At 37.1% G+C, this 17,239-nt stretch overlaps 1 protein-coding gene across 2 annotated transcripts in view; it reads left to right on the top strand.

Moving 5' to 3' along the window:
* Positions 1 to 17,239, top strand: part of CWC27 (CWC27 spliceosome associated cyclophilin) — a 195,349-nt gene that overhangs the window by 33,779 nt on the left and 144,331 nt on the right. For both annotated transcript variants that reach the window (XM_080682695.1, XM_080682696.1), the window contains exons 7-8: positions 1,400 to 1,469; positions 8,418 to 8,497. In XM_080682695.1, the coding sequence (XP_080538821.1) occupies positions 1,400 to 1,469; positions 8,418 to 8,497 (150 nt within the window). The remainder of the gene's footprint in view (positions 1 to 1,399; positions 1,470 to 8,417; positions 8,498 to 17,239) is intronic.

Raw genomic sequence — 17,239 nt, 5'->3', positions numbered from 1 at the left:
TTTGGCCTTTAGTTTCCCCATCTTATAAAATGGAGATTATAATAAATACAACACCTGGTTGTTATGAAGATTAAATGAGAAGGGAAATTTGAAATTGCCCAGTAGTACAGGCATTTAATACATATTTATTTATTTCCTTAATACCCTATAATATAAGTAAGTTAAGTTGTTTTCATAAACTCTCAGATATGAGGCAGACATTTTAATAAGCAGTTGATGTCTTATGGCAAAATAAGTTCATATAGAGCTATGTATTTAATTTCCTTTTACTTTTTGATTTATTTATTTTGACTAATTTATCTTTCGGTGAAAGGTCACTCTCACTGTGTTCTGATACAATATTTTTTTTCTATAGTTTATCTTGACAACAAGCTGTGAAGTTGGGTGTTTTTATTTTTGTTTTTAATTCATAGTAAATATATTGGGAATTATGTGGTATTCATTGATTGCATCTAGGTTTTGAAATAAAAGTTTCTCTTTTGTTACCAAATCTTTTATTTTTATAATATTTGAGGAAGAGTTTTTTACTTATTTATTTATTTTTTATTGATTTCAGAGAGGAAGGGAGAGGGAGAGAGAGATAGAAACATCAATGATGAGAATGAATCATTGATCAGCTGCCTCCTGCACTCCCCCTACTGGGGATCAAGCCTACAACCCAGGCATGTGCCCTTGACTGGAATTGAACCTGGAACCCTTCAGTCTGCAGGCTGACACTCTATCCATTGAGCCAAACCAGCTAGGGCTTGAAGAAGAGTTTTAATAACAAATTATTTATTTTTCTTGGGAAATCTTTGGTTTGAATGCTCAAAGAAGAGACTTAATTTTTTCTCCCCATCGGCTATTTTATTTGATAATTTTGTTTAATTTATTAATTTTAAAATATTAAGCCATATTTTGGCAGACACTAGATTAATTGCTTCCCATTTGTAGTGCTCTTAGGTCTATATATTTATTAGTTTTTCAGAATTCTCAATTTTGATAAACAGTTTTGATAGATATAAAAAGCTTAATTATTTCTGTCCTGTTTGACTTAGTATATTTAATGGTAGTGCTCAGAATGGATTTTTGGTCATTAGTTTAGTCCAGTGGTTGGCAAACTGCGGCTTGCGAGCCACATGTGGCTCGCGAGCCACGGTTTGCTGCTCTGTTGACTAATGAGTTTGCCAACCACTGGTTTAGTCTAGTATATGAATCGTATGTGGTCTGAGGCCAAAACCATAACATTATGCTGAAAATATAGATCTTTAGTATATTTCTACTGAATATTAAGTAATATTGTCTACTGTTAAACAGAAAGTGTTTCTTCTTGTAAGTTATACTATATTTTTTTTTGAGAATAGGATAGTAACTTTTTCTTTCTAATTTTCTTTCATTCTTTTTCCTTTTTTTTAATTAGAAATTTTAGTTTGCTTTCATTTGGAGAGGAAGCTGAAGAAGAAGAGGAGGAAGTAAATCGAGTTAGTCAGGTAAAACCGTAATTTGCCCTTTTTTCTGAATTGTAAAAAAATTAAGGTTTATATCTTACTCATTTTTGTATTTCCTGCTGTACACAGAGCATATTCAGTAAATTTTCATGGAACTAATTTGTAAAATGATTTATGGTCAGTAATATTTGCATCTTCTGAGAAGATTTGCCCTCTTAAAAAGTCACAGACAACAGTGGTGACAGCACGGGGCAGGTGGGGGAGGTGGAAGAAGGTTTGGGGGGATAAATGGTGATGGAAAAAAAGAAAAAAATTGATAGTTTCTTTAAACCTGGATTTTTTTTTTTCCAGTCAGTTAGAACTGAAGTTAAAGAACTTTATGATTCAGATTTTAATTGCTATTTGTTTAATGGATTTGCTAGATGATAATGATTATTGTTAGTATTATAAACAGTGATAGACCAAAAGCTCTTATAGTCATTTAAATATTTATATATACTTATTCATTTTATCAATTCTCATCACAGCCCTTTAAGATAGGTATTATTAATATCCCCATTTTACCCATGATTATATTGAGGTATAGATAGGTTGTAATTTGCTCAAAGTCACAGAAGCAGAAAGTTAACGAAAGCTGGGATTTGAACTATCTCACTATAAAATCCATGTCTTTGGATTATATATCGCCTCTTGGCCTTTTACCTCACAATACGTCCCATATGCCTTCAAGTATGGTGTTCCTCAGTCTCACTTTCCCCACAGTACTCATTGTTCAGAGCAGTGATTCTAATAAGTATACTTCAAGAAAATCATCTAAAGTGTTTTCACTCCCAGATATTTTGATATGTCTTCCTTTTTCGAAAGTTAGTGAACACTGAGATCTAAGTATTAGGTTCAAAGTCTTTACTGTAGTAATTAAAACTCTGTAACCTAACACTGCCTTACTTGCTTAACTTAGTCACCTATTTCCTACCAACACTAACACTAGCATTGACTTAAAAGCACATTATTGTTACCCTTGTCTTTACTTCTTTATCCATGTACTTTGCTCCCCTAACCATTGAACATAGTTTTGGTGGGCTAATATTGAGCATACAGTAAGCACGCTACTTATACCCTTTGCATTAAAACTGAGTTAAAGTGGACACCTATTAGAAATATTTTGGTCATAATTTTTTTTTTCTCACTGTCTTCGGTATTCTTGAGTGATCTATTTGCTACTGTGATTCAATTATCACCTATAAAGTAGTATTCTGAACAAGGAGATAAGATTGAATATTTCTTCTGGGCTCTTCCTCATTCTGATGCCTTGAGGAAGCATCTCTACTTCAGTTGTCAAAATTAAATTCCTCTTTACATGAAAACTTCCTTTCCCCATTCCTTATCAATATCACTGATATGTCTGTCACCCCAATAAAGTCATCTTCATTAGATGTCAGTGCACTAGTCTTGCACTATTCGTGATTCAAATGTGTGTCTCATTAACATGAAAGATTTACTGTGTTATGATCGTATGGGTATATTTGTAAATGGACAAAACCACAAATGCTAGATCTGGGAATTGCTAGGATTCCCTTGCATTGATGTTGTCTAAAGATGTTAGGTTTCCTTGCATGCCCTCCCCACAGTCTTCCTACCCATTTTCCCTTTTGCTTGAAGCATGCTCTCTCCTTTATGTGGCTAATTGTTGTTTTTTCTTTAAGAGTTAGCTCCACTATCAACTCCTGACTACCTCTGCCTCCCTCCCCTACCCAACTCCTACCCAGGCTGAGCTTCATTTCTTTTAGTGGTTATCTGCCTCTGGCCTTCAGGAGCACTTATTATACTGCATTGTATTGATTTAATAAATATTTGACTGTCCCAAACTCTTATTTTATATAATCTTTATCACAACCATATCTCATGTAAATTTTGTGAATGAAGAAACCAATACTCAGAGAGGATATGTAGCTTTTCCAAAACTGTGTAATTACAAGATGGTGGAATCAGAAATTTGAAGTTAGGTTTCTGTAGCTATTTAAGTCTCTAATATGATTTTGAATGCTGCAGAAGCTGCCTAGTTCAAACATAAGCCATTTAAAAGGCTGGCCAGAAATTTCTCTGGTAGCACAGCATTCTGGGATGGAAGGCAGCCTAGTGCAATTTGCTCGTGCCGTTCCGTATCTCCCATAGGGTCCTGGATTGTAGGTTGAGCAGCCTTGGAGATCAAGAGTAGGACAAAGGAGTTTTTCCTGTCAATCTTGAATTAAATATTTAATTTAGTTGAGTTAAATATCTGGTTAAAAGTAAGTTTTGTTCACAATTACTGTGAGATTGACTTTACTAGGAAATTAGTTTAAAGTTTTTCTATTTGTAACAGCAACATGTGTTAAATGCTTAACTTATACTGAATATAGTAAATTTGATATTCCAAAAGCACTTTGAGCTTGCTATGAGGTTGTTATGTGGAGGGATACCACCATAGATAATGTCAGCTGGTTCTTTATGTTTGTCCTTAAACCTGAAAAATACTTCAAACATTAGAAAGACTAGGTAAATGCTTTCCTTTTTGCCAAGAAAATTGCAACCTACAGTCCATTAGCAAATGAGTAGTATAACCCTAGTATTGTGTCATCATATTTCTCTCATCTGACTCTTAAATAGGATGGGCTATGTGATAAAATTATCACATTTTTGTTGACTTTCAAATCTATATCTCTCAGCTGGCTTACTCTTCTTTTCTTTAGCTGCCTACTGGAAATCTCCCTATTTGAATATCCTGCTAGTTACCCAAGTCCTAGCCAAGGCTTAATTCATTATATTTTCTTCTCAGACTTCTCTGTGTCCTGTGACTTTTCTTTCTATCCCCTATCATCGGTATCCTCTAAAATATTTTAGATTCAGTTTTGACTTTTTTGTTAATTTTACTCTGCACAACCAGTTAGTTGTATTGTTCTACCAGTTTTTCATCCATACTGTATCTCAAATCTATTTTTTTCTTTTAATTTATATTGCTGCTACCTTTGTTTAGGCCTTCATTATCTCTAGCCTCAGCTGCTGCGTAGTCTATAGATTGGTCTCCCATCGCCCTTCTCTTCTTCCCCTTCCACTCATTACTCTCAGAATAGTCTTTCTGAAGCCTCATTAAAATGTTACGGTTGCTCTCTGCTGACTGTAGAAATAAGGCCAAATTCTTTGGCCTGTTACTTCAAGCCTCTGCGTTCCTGACTCCTCTTTGCCAACTCTGTCTTTTAGCCTCATACTTCTTAAATTTCCCTGCTGGTAAAAATCACTGATAGTACTTTTTTAAAAAGTAGATTCCTAGGCCCCATCTCAGACCTACTGAATCAGAATCAAAAAAGGAGGAGGGGCCTGGGAAGCTGTACTTTGGTTGAATTCCCTGTAATTCTTATCAGGGAAATGTAGGAAACACTGCATCAGCAGATCTGAACTGTTTACTATCCTATATAATAAAAGCGTAATATGCTAATTAGACCGGACATCCTTCCAGATGAAGCCAGGGCTGTGAGGGCTGAGGCAGAGGCGGTTGCAGGGGCCGAGCCTCTTGCACGATTTTCGTGCATCGGGCTTCTAGTTTTACATAAATGCCTTGTATTTTCCCTTTTGTGTTTGTGTCTTTGTGTTCTTCTCCCTGCCTGAAGTGTCCTATCCCACTTCTGGGTATCAAAGTCATATTTATTTTCATAACCTAAAATACTGTCTTTTCTAAATGTCTTTTCTTTTTCTGGTCTAACCTTTGCCTTGTGATCCTTACATTTTCTTTTTAAAAACATTCTTTTTGCTTTATTGTGTAAGAACCCTGACTTTGTTCTCATGGTATACTACTGAAACATTTTCCCCTTTTCTTTCTGCCTTATTGTGTGGAGTTCCAGCCTGTGAGCTCCTTGATGGTAAACTTTGTTCATCTTTGAGTGAAAGTGTGTTGGAGTAGAAATAGCATGGATTTGAGGTCATACAAACTTAGGTTGGCACTTCACTTTCTGCTGGTACTTGGTGATTTTAGATAATAGTCTCTCTGAGCCTCAATTTTTCTCTTTGTAACATGGAAATAATATGTACCATTTAGAGTAGTGAAATTAGGCTATGTATATCCTTACATTGATATATTATACAACCTTGGAAATGTTTTTGAATGTTAAATGTCTTAAACAATACACTCTGTTATAATTTGTATTTTATTCTCAGAGAGCTAAAGAATATCAAACAATCTCTAATATGACCATAACTGTTATGCAGAAGCTGCCACCCTTATGCTCAAGCAATCTGGGGGGTGGGGAGAAACTTGCCCAGCAGTTCAGCTTTCTGGGGTAGGAAGCCGTATGCACAGTATAACTAGCCTAGTGCCCTTCCAGAGCCCTCCCAGAGGGTCCTAGGCACTAGCTTGAACAGGCTGGAGAGCACAAGTAGACACCTGTACAGCATGACCCACCCACAGCCTGTTCCCCACATGGAAGTGTGTCTTGGCACGCTGTGCAGAGTCTTTGGCCTACAGAATTTAGCTGTTTTGTCTGTTTATATAATGGAGTCATTGTTAAATTCATCTTGAGAAAATAGAACAACAAAAATTGTTGAAATTTACTGGCATAGAGGAAAGAAAATTTCTCTACAGGGCACAAGATAAATTCAAAAGAGATTCAGAATGGAAGTGTATTTGTTTATTTTGCTTTTGAACTATTCTTTAGACTATGAGCACCATTCAAATACATTTTACCTTATGGGTAAAATGAACCCTTAGGGAAAAAAAGAAAAGGGGAGGGGAGGCTAGCTTGAATGCTGAATAACCTATAGAATATATATATTTTAAAATTTAGCCTCACTGTTTTAAAATCTATATAATAACCAGAAACAGAGTCAAGTGTCTTTTACAATGACTAAGAACAATTTGCAGTTTTAGTAGTTGCATGAAATTAAATATTTCTAGAGGACTTGAAAATAATTGTTTCATTATTCATTTGCTTATCAAGTTTCTTTTTTCAGTGACTCCACAGTGTTAAGCTTTATTCCAGAACCAGTCTAACATCACAAGTTAATAATTGGTGAAGTCTGAATTGAGGCTTTACTTTATGTGAAAGGAGAAATAAGATAGAGTCCCCCCTGGTTTATGGATTATCAGTGTGGGATTACAGACACCGCTCACCCCACTCATTTATTCGTGACAAGGCGCCTCTCCCACGTGGGTTCGCTTTCCTTCATTATTTATTTCAGTATCTTTCTACTACCTGATAAAAATCTCTTTTAGAATAATAGAATTTTATAGCTCAAAGGGATCTAGTCCAACTTCCTTTCTTTATAGATGGGGAAACTAAGACTCTGGTTAAATGACTTTCCAGACTGACTCATTTCCTTTTTGATAGGATTGCATGATAGGGGGGTGCCATAATGACACATCTTGAGTTCAGGAAAGCACATTGTCAGAGTCTCTCATATTCTTGTGGACAGCATGAGGAAATGTGATCCGGGAGATAGTACAGTCAGATGGATTTATAGCTGATTGAATACTTCTGCCCAAAGAGTGCTTTGTTGTCAATCTGTGCCTGATTATTTGAATTAGTCAGCTGAAATGTAATAGGAGCACATGTAAATTCTATACTTGAGTTTAATGAAATCAGCTGAATAGGTATAAGACTTAATAGCCTGTAAGCCTGGTTGAATTATTAAGAGAATAAGGTCTCTGGAATAAGGAATTTAACATTCTTTGCGTTTTTGCTCACATTTGCAGCATTTTGTTCAGTTCTGAACACATTTAAGAAAGATATTGACAAACTAGCTGCACCCAGAGGCTGGGAGGGTCGTTAGGAGGATGGGATAATACCAGAACCCATGTCACATAGGGACTGCTTGAGGAGTGCGATAGACTTTGGAGAAGTAAAAACTAAGTGAAAAGGTAATCCTAGGCTTCACATATTTGAAAGGTTTTTGTCTGGCAGATCCTTCCCTTCATATTGCTTTCTTAAATAATAGCTTTATTCAGTTGTCTGTATTGGCTTAAAGTTTATTCCTAAATCTTTGTGTATAATTTAAATTCAAATGTCATAAAATATTTTCAAATGAAAGCTTATAATCAGACAAGTAGTTTTTATGAGGCAAGTTAAATGGTAGATTTCATTATAAAAGAATCTTAATATCTAGATTTTAAAATAGTGATTAAATTGTACCACATTTACAATAGTGATGCATCTATTTATTTTACTTCAAGATGTTCACATTTTTACTCCAAATGCAGTTATAAAAAGGTTGTTTTTTTTTTCTCACCCAGAAAAAGTTATATTGATAGAGAAATACCTTTCAGAAGGGAGGAGAGGAAATGAGGAGTAGGAATAGTGTACTGTAGCACAGTGCCTGGCACAGAGTATATACTTAATAGTAGGAGTAGTTGCTATTTTACATTTCTACTTATATATTCCTATGACTTGTTTCTCTACTAAAATATAAATTTATTGAGCTCATGAGCTTTGAAAGTAAAGCATTTATTAAGCATTTGGTCATTGATGAATGTTGTCGTACTTGAGAGGCTCTTCCCATTTGTGTTTTCTGCTTGTTGAATAGCATCTCATAGGTGCACTCATCTGGTTGCTTGGGCACATTTAAAAAGTGATTCTGTGCAATGTAAAGAATGTATTAGGAGGATAATAGTGTACATTTATTCAAATTACTCATGATTTATCTTCTAAGTTTTAATATCTGGGTCAAATTAATTAGTTTAGCTGTATGTATATCTTATGAGGGTTCAGTGTTTGGAAATAGTAATCAATAAATGTATTTTCAAGGATATGTCACCTTTTGAAAGAAAAGATGTTTCTAAAATAATATTTTCAGCCAATTCAGTAAGCTTCTCATTTATAAAACTTGAGTTTATAGTGAAATTTTCAGGAACACATTTCTTTTGCTAACCACTTTTATTGGTACTAGATTTTATGTAAATTTGTTCACTTGTCCTTTTGGAAGACTCTTTTCCCCCCACTCATGATTTTATCATGCATTCCTTTCTAGAGCATGAAGGGGAAAAGCAAAAGTAGTCACGACTTGCTTAAGGATGATCCACACCTCAGTTCTGTTCCAGTTGTTGAGAGGTTGGTATGGTGCTAGTGTGATTCTAAGTTCTCATTTTCTGGCTTACTAGTAGATAATTTATAGCTTCCTTCGTGAGTAAGCAGTTGTTTCTCATATGTCAAATTTTTTTTCAACCCAGCCAAAAAGCCTAAAGCATTTTGACAATGGAGGTAGTAGAGCTTCTAAAATTTGGAGAGAAGCACTGTAGTCACTTTCACTCTTCTTGCTATCTACTTCAGTTGAACTCATTAAATTTAAAATTGTTAAACTTTTAAATCTTGGGTAGTTTGAAGACTAGGGAAACTGTTTGCTTTAACATTTTTATGTTTAATTCAAAGTTGCTTTGCTAACTATTTCCTTGGAACATTTTTGTCTCAGTTGGTATGTTGGGTAAAAAAATCAGAATTGAAGGGTTTTGTGAAAGTCACCACATTTGGGGCCAATCCATTGACTATTATTTCTTTTTTTTTTTCTTGCATTTTATTTTATTTATTTATTTTTTTAAATAAATCTTTATTCAGATTATTACAATTGTTTCTCCTTTTCCCCCCCATAGCTTCCCTCCACCCAGTTCCCACCCCACCTTCTGCCCTTACCTCCCCCGCACTGTCCTCATCCATAGGTGTATGATTTTTGTCCAGTCTCTTCCTGAACGCCCCCATACCCCTTTCCCCCTGAGAATTATCAGTCCACTCCCTTTCTATGCCCCTGATTCTATTACATTCACCAGATTATTCTGTTCCTCAGGTTTTTAATTCACTTGATTTTTAGGTTCACTTGTTGATAGATATGTATTTGTTGTTCATAATTTTTCTCTTTACTTTTTTCTTCTTCCTCTTCTTTAAGAATACCTTTCAGCATTTCATATAATACTGGTTTGGTGGTGATGAACTCCTTTAGCTTTTTCTTATCTGTGAAGCTCTTTATCTGCCCTTCAATTCTGAATGATAGCTTTGCTGGGTAGAGTAATCTTGGTTGTAGGTTCTTGCTATTCATCACTTTGAAAATTTCTTGCCACTCCTGTCTGGCCTGCATAGTTTCTGTTGAGAAATCAACTGACAATCGTATGGGTGCTCCCTTGTAGGTAATTAACTGTTTTTCTCTTGCTGTTTTTAAGATTCTCTCTTTGTCTTTTGCTCTTGGAATTTAAATATGATGTGTCTTGGTGTGGTCCTCTTTGGATTCCTTTTGTTTGGGGTTCTGTGCACTTCCTGGACTTGTAAGTCTATTTCTTTCACCAGGTGGGGGAAGTTTTCTGTCATTATTTCTTCCAATAGGTTTTCAATATCTTGCTCTCTCTCTCTCTTCTTCTGGCACCCCCATAATTCTGATATTCTGATGTTGGTACGCTTGAAGTTGTCCCAGAGGCTTCTTACACTATCTTCAACTTTTTGGATTTTTTTTTTTTTTGCTTTTTGCTTTTCCGGTTGAGTGTTTTTTGCTTCTTTGTATTTCAATTCTTTGACTTGATTCTTGTGTTCCTCTATTCTGTTTCTGGGTCTCTGTATAATATTTTTTATTTCAGTCAGTGTATGTTTAATTTCTAGTTGATCCTTTTTCATATCTTCGAGGGTCTCGTTATATTTATCGGCCTTTTCTAGGATATTTTTGAAAAGCCTTATAACCGTGGTTTTGAATTCTATATCCAGTCGTTTGTTTTCCTCCATTTCTTTCGTTTGTGATCTGTTTCTTTGACGCCGCATTTTCACTGCTTCCCTGAGTTGGTAGGGCAGATTTGTGTGCTAGGTTTCCTATATGGCCCAGTGGGTCGGCCTCCCCAGTTAACCTGAGGTGGACACACTTGGTGCACCCCTTTGTGGACTGTGTGTACAGCCTTGTTGTAGTTAAGTCTTGATTGTTGTTGGTATCACTGGGAGGAATTGACCTCCAGGCCAGTTGGCTGTAAGGATCAGCTGTGTCTACGCTGGGAGAAGTTCGGTGTTGGAGACAGCCTTATAGAATTAGACTTGCCAAATTGCAATAGCCTCTGTGCTCAGCTTGGATGAGGTGGAGTCTCAGGGCGGAGCAGACAGTCTTGGCTTCCAGTTAGCCTTGCCCTTGTGCGCGTGCGTGCCTCCAGACCTCTGCCTTCCCCGGCTCCCGAGTCTCTGCCCGAGTGTCCAGATTCCCCCCCGTAAGAGCGTGGGTCCCCAGGGGCTCGCCTGGAACTGGGGTTCAGTGCAGTCAGAACTGGGGTTCAGTGCAGTCAGGAGCTTCCAACTCCCTTCTGCTAGGGAAAGCCTGTGGCAACCTCCGCAGCCTTTGTGCACACTGGCGTGCACGCCTCCAGACCCCTGCCCGCCGGGGCTCCCCCGGGTCTCCCCCCGGGTCTCCGAGTCTCCGTGTGCCTTTCTCTCTACCTGACAGTCCAGACTCCCCCTGTATGAGCCTGGGTCCACGGGGTTTCGCCCGGGACTGGGGTTCAGTGCAGTCAGAACTGGGGTTCAGTGCGGTCGGGGGCTTTCTTCCCCCTTCCGCCAGAGAAAGTCAGCCAGGCTCTCAGCCACCCTTCCTCTCTGCGCGCACAAAGACCCTTTGCCGTACCTCCAATTCTCTGTGTGCTTTCCTCTTTCCTTCTAGTTGTAGAATTTCCACTCAGCCAGCTTTCCTGTGTTTCTGGATGGTGTCCGTTCTGTCTTTTAGTTGTAGTTTTTTTTTTTTTTTTTTTTTTTTTTTTTTCTTTTCAAATTTTTATTAAGGTATTATATGTGTACATATCTTACCATTGTCCCCCACCCCCACCCCACTCCCATACATGCCCTCACCCCCCAATGTTTTGCATCCGTTGGTTACTCTTATATACATGCATATAAGTCCTTCAGTTGATCTCTTATTTCCCCCACCTCTCCCTAACCTTACCCCTGTAATTTGACAGTCTGTTTGATGCTTTACTGCCTCTGTAACTATCTTTTTGTTCATCAGTTTATAATGTTTTTCATTATCCCCAAATGAGTGGGATCATGTGGTATTTTTCTTTCATTGACTGGCTTATTTCACTTAGCATAATGTTCTCTAATTCCATCCAAGTGCCTACAAATGGTAGTAATTCCTTCTTTTTTACGGCAGCATAGTATTCCATTGTGTAGATGTACCATAGTTTTCTGATCCAGTCATCTGCTGATGGGCACCTAGGCTGTTTCCAAATCTTAGCTATTGTAAATTGTGCTGCTATGAACATAGGGGTGCATATATCCTTTCTGATTGGTGTTTCTGGTTTCTTAGGATATATTCCTAGGAGTGGGATTACTGGGTCAAATGGGAGTTCCATTTTCAGTTTTTTGAGGAAACTCCATACTGTTCTCCACAGTGGCTGCACCAGTCTGCATTCCCACCAGCAGTGCACGAGGGTTCCTTTTTCTCCGCATCCTCGCCAACACTTGTCGTTTGTTGATTTGTTGATGATAGCCATTCTGACAGGTGTGAGATGGTATCGCATTGTTGTTTTGATTTGCATCTCTCGGATAATTAGTGACTTTGAGCATGTTTTCATGTGTCTCTTGGCCTTACTTCTGTCTTCTTTCAAAAAGATTCTATTTAGGTCCGTTGCCCATTTTTTTATTGGATCCTTTATCTTCCTTTTATTAAGTTGTATAAGATGCCTGTAGATGTTGGAAATTAAACCTTTATCAGTGATACCATTTGCAAATATGTTCTCCCATACAGTGGGGTTTCTTGTTGTTTTGTTGATGGTTTCTTTTGCTGTGCAAAAGCTTTTTATTTTGATGTAGTCCCATTTGTTTATTTTCTGTTTGGCTTCCATTGCCCTAGGGGCAGTATCACTGAAAAAGTTCTTTTGGCATATGTCTGAGATTTTGCTGCCTGTGGATTCCTCTAGTATTTTTATGGTTTCCCGTCTTATCTTTAAGTCCTGTACCCATTTTGAGTTTATTTTTGTGTATGGTGTAAGTTGGTGATCTAGTTTCATTTTTTTGCATGTATCTGTCCAATTTTCCCAACACCATTTATTAAAGAGACTGTCTTGACTCCATTGTATGCTCATGCCTCCTTTGTCAAATATTAAATGCGCATATTGGTTTGGGTCGATATCTGGATTCTCTATTCTGTTCCATTGATCTATATGTCTGTTCTTGTGCCAGTACCAGGCTGTTTTGAGGACAGTGGCTTTGTAATACAGCTTGAAATCTGGTATTGAGATCCCTCCTACTTTATTCTTCTTTCTCAGGATTGCTGTGGCTATTCGGGGTCTTTTTTTATTCCAGATGAATTTTTGGAGAGTTCTTTCTAGGGCTGTGAAATACGCCGTTGGTATTTTAATGGGGAGTGCATTGAATCTATAGATTGCTTTGGGTAGTATGGACATTTTAATGATGTTGATTCTACCAATCCATGAACATGGTATGTTCTTCCATCTGTTTACATCTTCCTCTATCTCTTTTTTCAGTGTCCTGTAGTTTTCCGCATATAGGTCTTTTACCTCCTTGGTTAGGTTTATTCCTAAGTATCTTAATTTTTTTGGTGCGATGGAAAATGGAATTGCTTTTTTAGTCTCTCTTTCTGTAAGTTCATTGTTGGTGTATAGAAATGCCATAGATTTCTTGGTGTTAATTTTGTATCCTGCTACATTGCCGAATTCATTTATTAAGTCTTTTAGTTTTTTGATGGAGTCTTTCGGGTTTTTTATGTACAATATCATGTCATCTGCAAATAAGGACAGCTTTACTTCTTCTTTTCCAATTTGGATGCCTTTTATTTCTTCTTCTTGTCTAATTGCAGTGGCTAATACTTCCAGTACTATGTCAAACAGGAGTGGTGAGAGTGGGCATCCCTGTCTTGTTCCTGTTCTTAGGGGAAATGGTTTTAGTTTTTGCCCATTGAGTATGATGTTAGCTGTGGGTTTATCATATATAGCTTTTATTATGTTGAGGTATGATCCTTCTATTCCCACCTTGTTGAGAGTTTTTATCAAGAAAGGGTGTTGGATTTTGTCAAATGCTTTTTCTGCATCAATTGATATGACTATGTGATTTTTATCTCTCAATTTGTTTATGTGATGTATCACATTTATTGATTTGCGGATATTGAACCATCCTTGCATTCCTGGGATAAATCCTACTTGGTTATGGTGTATGATCTTTCTGATGTACTGCTGGATCCTATTTGCTAGAATTTTATTGAGGATTTTGGCATCTACATTCATGAGGGATATTGGCCTGTAATTCTCCTTCATTGTGTTGTCTTTATCTGGTTTTGGTATTAGGGTGATGCTGGCTTCATAGAAGGAGCTTGGAAGTGTTCCTTCCTCTTGAATTTTTTGGAATAGTCTGAGGAGGATAGGTTTTAGTTCTTCCTTGAATGTTTGGTAGAACTCTCCTGTGAAGCCGTCTGGCCCCGGGCTTTTGTTTGCTGGAAGCTCTTTGATGACTGCTTCAATTTCTTCCATAGTTACTGGCATGTTGAGATGTTTAGATTCTTCCTGATTGAGTTTTGGAAGGTTATATTTTTCTAGGAATATGTCCATTTCCTCCAGGTTGTCCAGTTTGTTGGAATAGAGTTGTTCGTAGTATTTTTTAACAATCCTTTGTATTTCGGCGGGATCTGTTGTTATTTCACCTCTTTCATTTCTGATCTTGTTTATTTGGGTCCTCTCTCTTTGCTTCTTGGTGAGCCTGGCTAGAGGTTCATCAATCTTGTTTATCCTTTCAAAGAACCAGCTCTTGGTTTTGTTGATCTTTTGTATTGTTTCTTTGGTCTCTATGTCGTTTATCTGTGCTCTGATCTTTATTATTTCCTTCCTTCTGCTTACACTGGGCTTTTCTTGTTGCTCTTTTTCTAACTCTTTGAGTTGTTGGGTTAGGTAATTTATTACCCCTGTTTCTTGTTTTTTGCAGTAGGCTTGTAGAGCTATGAACTTCCCTCTCAGGACTGCTTTCGCTGTGTCCCATAGATTTTGGATTGTAGTGTTTTCATTGTCATTTGTTGTCATGATGTTTTTTATTTCTTCTTTGATCTCTCTGGTAACCCAGTCATGGTTTAATAGCATGCTGTTTAGTCTCCATGTGTTTGATTTCTTTGGGTTGTTTTTATTGTAGTTGATTTCCAGTTTTATGCCACTGTGGTCTGAGAAGATGCTTGATATGATTTCTATCTTCTTGAATTTGAAGAGACTTTGCCTATGTCCCAACATATGGTCTATCTTTGAAAATGACCCATGTGCACTTGAGAAGAATGTATATTCTGTGGCTTTGGGGTGAAATGTTCTGAAGATGTCAATTAATTCCATCTGGTCTAGTGAGTCATTTAGGATTGATGTTTCTTTGCTGATGTTTTGTTTAGAGGATTTGTCCAGTGGTGATAGTGGGGTATTAAAGTCCCCTACTATGATTGTATTGCTGTCAATCTCTCCCTTGATATCCTCCAGGAGTTTTTTTATGTATTTGGGTGCTCCTGTATTGGGTGCATATATGTTTACCAGAGTTATTTCTTCTTGTTGGATTGCTCCCTTTAGTATTATGAAATGGCCTTCCTTATCTCTTGTTATGTCCTTCAGTTTGAGATCTAATTTGTCAGAAATAAGTATTGCTACCCCAGCTTTTTTTTCAGTTCCATTTGCCTGGAAAACCTTTTTCCATCCCTTCACCCTCAGTCTGTGTGCGTCTTTTTTTCTGAGGTGGGTTTCTTGTAGACAGCAGATATATGGGTCGTGTTTTCTTATCCAATCCGTTACCCTATGTCTTTTGATTGGGGCATTTAATCCATTTACATTTAAAGTTATTATTGATAGGTACTTATTTGTCGCCATTCCTATTCTTTACCCCTGTGTTACTTCTTCGCTTCCTGTTTCTTTCTTTCTTTCTTTTTTTTTTTTTTTTTACAGCAGACCCTTTAGCATTTCTTGCATTGCTGGTTTGGTGGTAATAAATTCCCTTAGTCCTTTTTTGTCTGTGAAGCTCCTGATTTCACCTTCAATTTTGATTGACAGCCTTGCTGGGTATAGTATTCTTGGATTCAGACCCTTCCTTTGCATGACTTTGTATATTTCATTCCATTCCCTTCTGGCCTGATGAGTTTCTGTTGAGAAATCAGTTGCTAGTCTGATGGGGGTTCCTTTGTATGTAACTTTCTGTCTCTCTCTTGCTGCTTTTAAGATTCTTACTTTGTCATTGGTGTTTGCCAATTTAATTATAATGTGCCTTGGTGTCGGTCTTTTGGGGTTCATTTTGCTTGGGACTCTGTGAGCTTCTTGGATTTGTGTGTGTTTTTTCTTCCCTATATCTGGGAAATTTTCTGTCATTATTTCTTCAAAGAGGTTTTCTATTCCTTGCTCAGCTTCCTTTCCTTCTGGAACCCCTATTATGCGGATGTTGTTTTGTTTCGTGTTGTCCCAAAGTTCCCTTAGACTCTCCTCCTGCCTTTTAATTTTTTTTTCTAGAAGTTGCTTTTCTTGGGTATTTTTTTCCATCTTGTCTTCTAGCTCACTGATGCGGTCCTCTGCTTCTTCTAGTCTACTCTTGATGCTTTCTATTGAGTTCTTTACGGCAGCGATGTCATTTTTCATTTCTTCTTGGTTTTTCTTCATTTCCTCTTGGTTCTTGCTCATATTGTCGAATTTGTCTTCCATTCTTTTCAGCCACCTTATGACCATTTCTCTGAATTCTTTTTCTGGAAGGTTGCTTGCCTTCATTTCGTTTACTTCCTTTTCTGGTGATGCCTGCTTTTCTTTCATATGCGGGCTGCATCTTTGTCTCCCCATGGTCTCTCTTCTCTGGGTGTCTGGTTATGTAGTTCTCTCTCTCCTGGGTTGATTTAAAGGCACAAAATACAGCACTACCAGGTACAACTCACAAGGCACTGAACAGGAATGTATTCACGATATTAATAACCTCCAATAAAGGTGACCACCAGAGAAAGGCAAATTAGGTGATAGGAGAGAAAGAAGAAGAGGAAAAAGGAAAGAAAGAAAGAAAGAAAGAAAGAAAGAAAGAAAGAAAGAAAGAAAGAAAGAAAGAAAGAAAGAAAGAAAGAAAGAAAAAAAGAAAAAAGGAGTGTGAAAATGAAATTGGGAAAAGGGAAAGTAAAGAGAAAAAAAAAAAGTAAGAGAGACAAGAAAGTGACTAAGAGAGAAAGGGGAACAGACTATATATATTGGGGATAAAACTCCAATAGAACAATCACTAATCCCAGCAAATGCCAGCAACAAGTGCCTGGGGATTAGTACAAACTACCACACCAACTAATATGGAGTGAGGCAAGGGAAAGTTGAAGCACAAAACAAACAAAAAAATAAACAAAAGAAGAATAAGCAAAACAATCTCACAAAAAAGCATAAAAATTGGATATAATCTACATTCAAGCAAACAACAACAAAAGGACAGAGAGAAGGACAAGTTTATGGATAGCTCAGACAGCGAAGGGAGAGGTGTATGTGGACTTGGAGCAGAGGATTGGAGATTAGATATGTAAGTAGGGTGAAATTTTAACAAGGGGTAAACAGAAAGAATAGGGAAAATCTAAAGCAGTAAAAGGGTAATATAAACAGGACACTGAAAAGAGGGAGGTTAGGAAGAGAGTGATGGCCTAAAGGTAGAGTTGAGATAGAGTAAAACGATGCTAAAGGAAAGATAAAAATAGAATGTAGAACCCTAATCCCAAAATAAAATGAAGAGAAAATAAAATGACACTTTAAAAAAAAAAAAAAAAGATAAAATAGCAGTAGTAATAATACGGATTGAAAATAAAAATGTAATCATTAAAAAGGTAAAATCAAGTGATGAAAAAAGAAAAAAAAAGTTTCTTGATTAAAA

This window comes from Plecotus auritus, assembly GCF_963455305.1.
Source record: "Plecotus auritus genome assembly, chromosome: 7".
In the NCBI taxonomy this organism is placed as follows: domain Eukaryota; kingdom Metazoa; phylum Chordata; class Mammalia; order Chiroptera; family Vespertilionidae; genus Plecotus; species Plecotus auritus.
The sequence above is the reverse complement of the archived record's forward strand: the minus strand, read 5'-3'. Positions and strand labels throughout refer to the sequence as shown.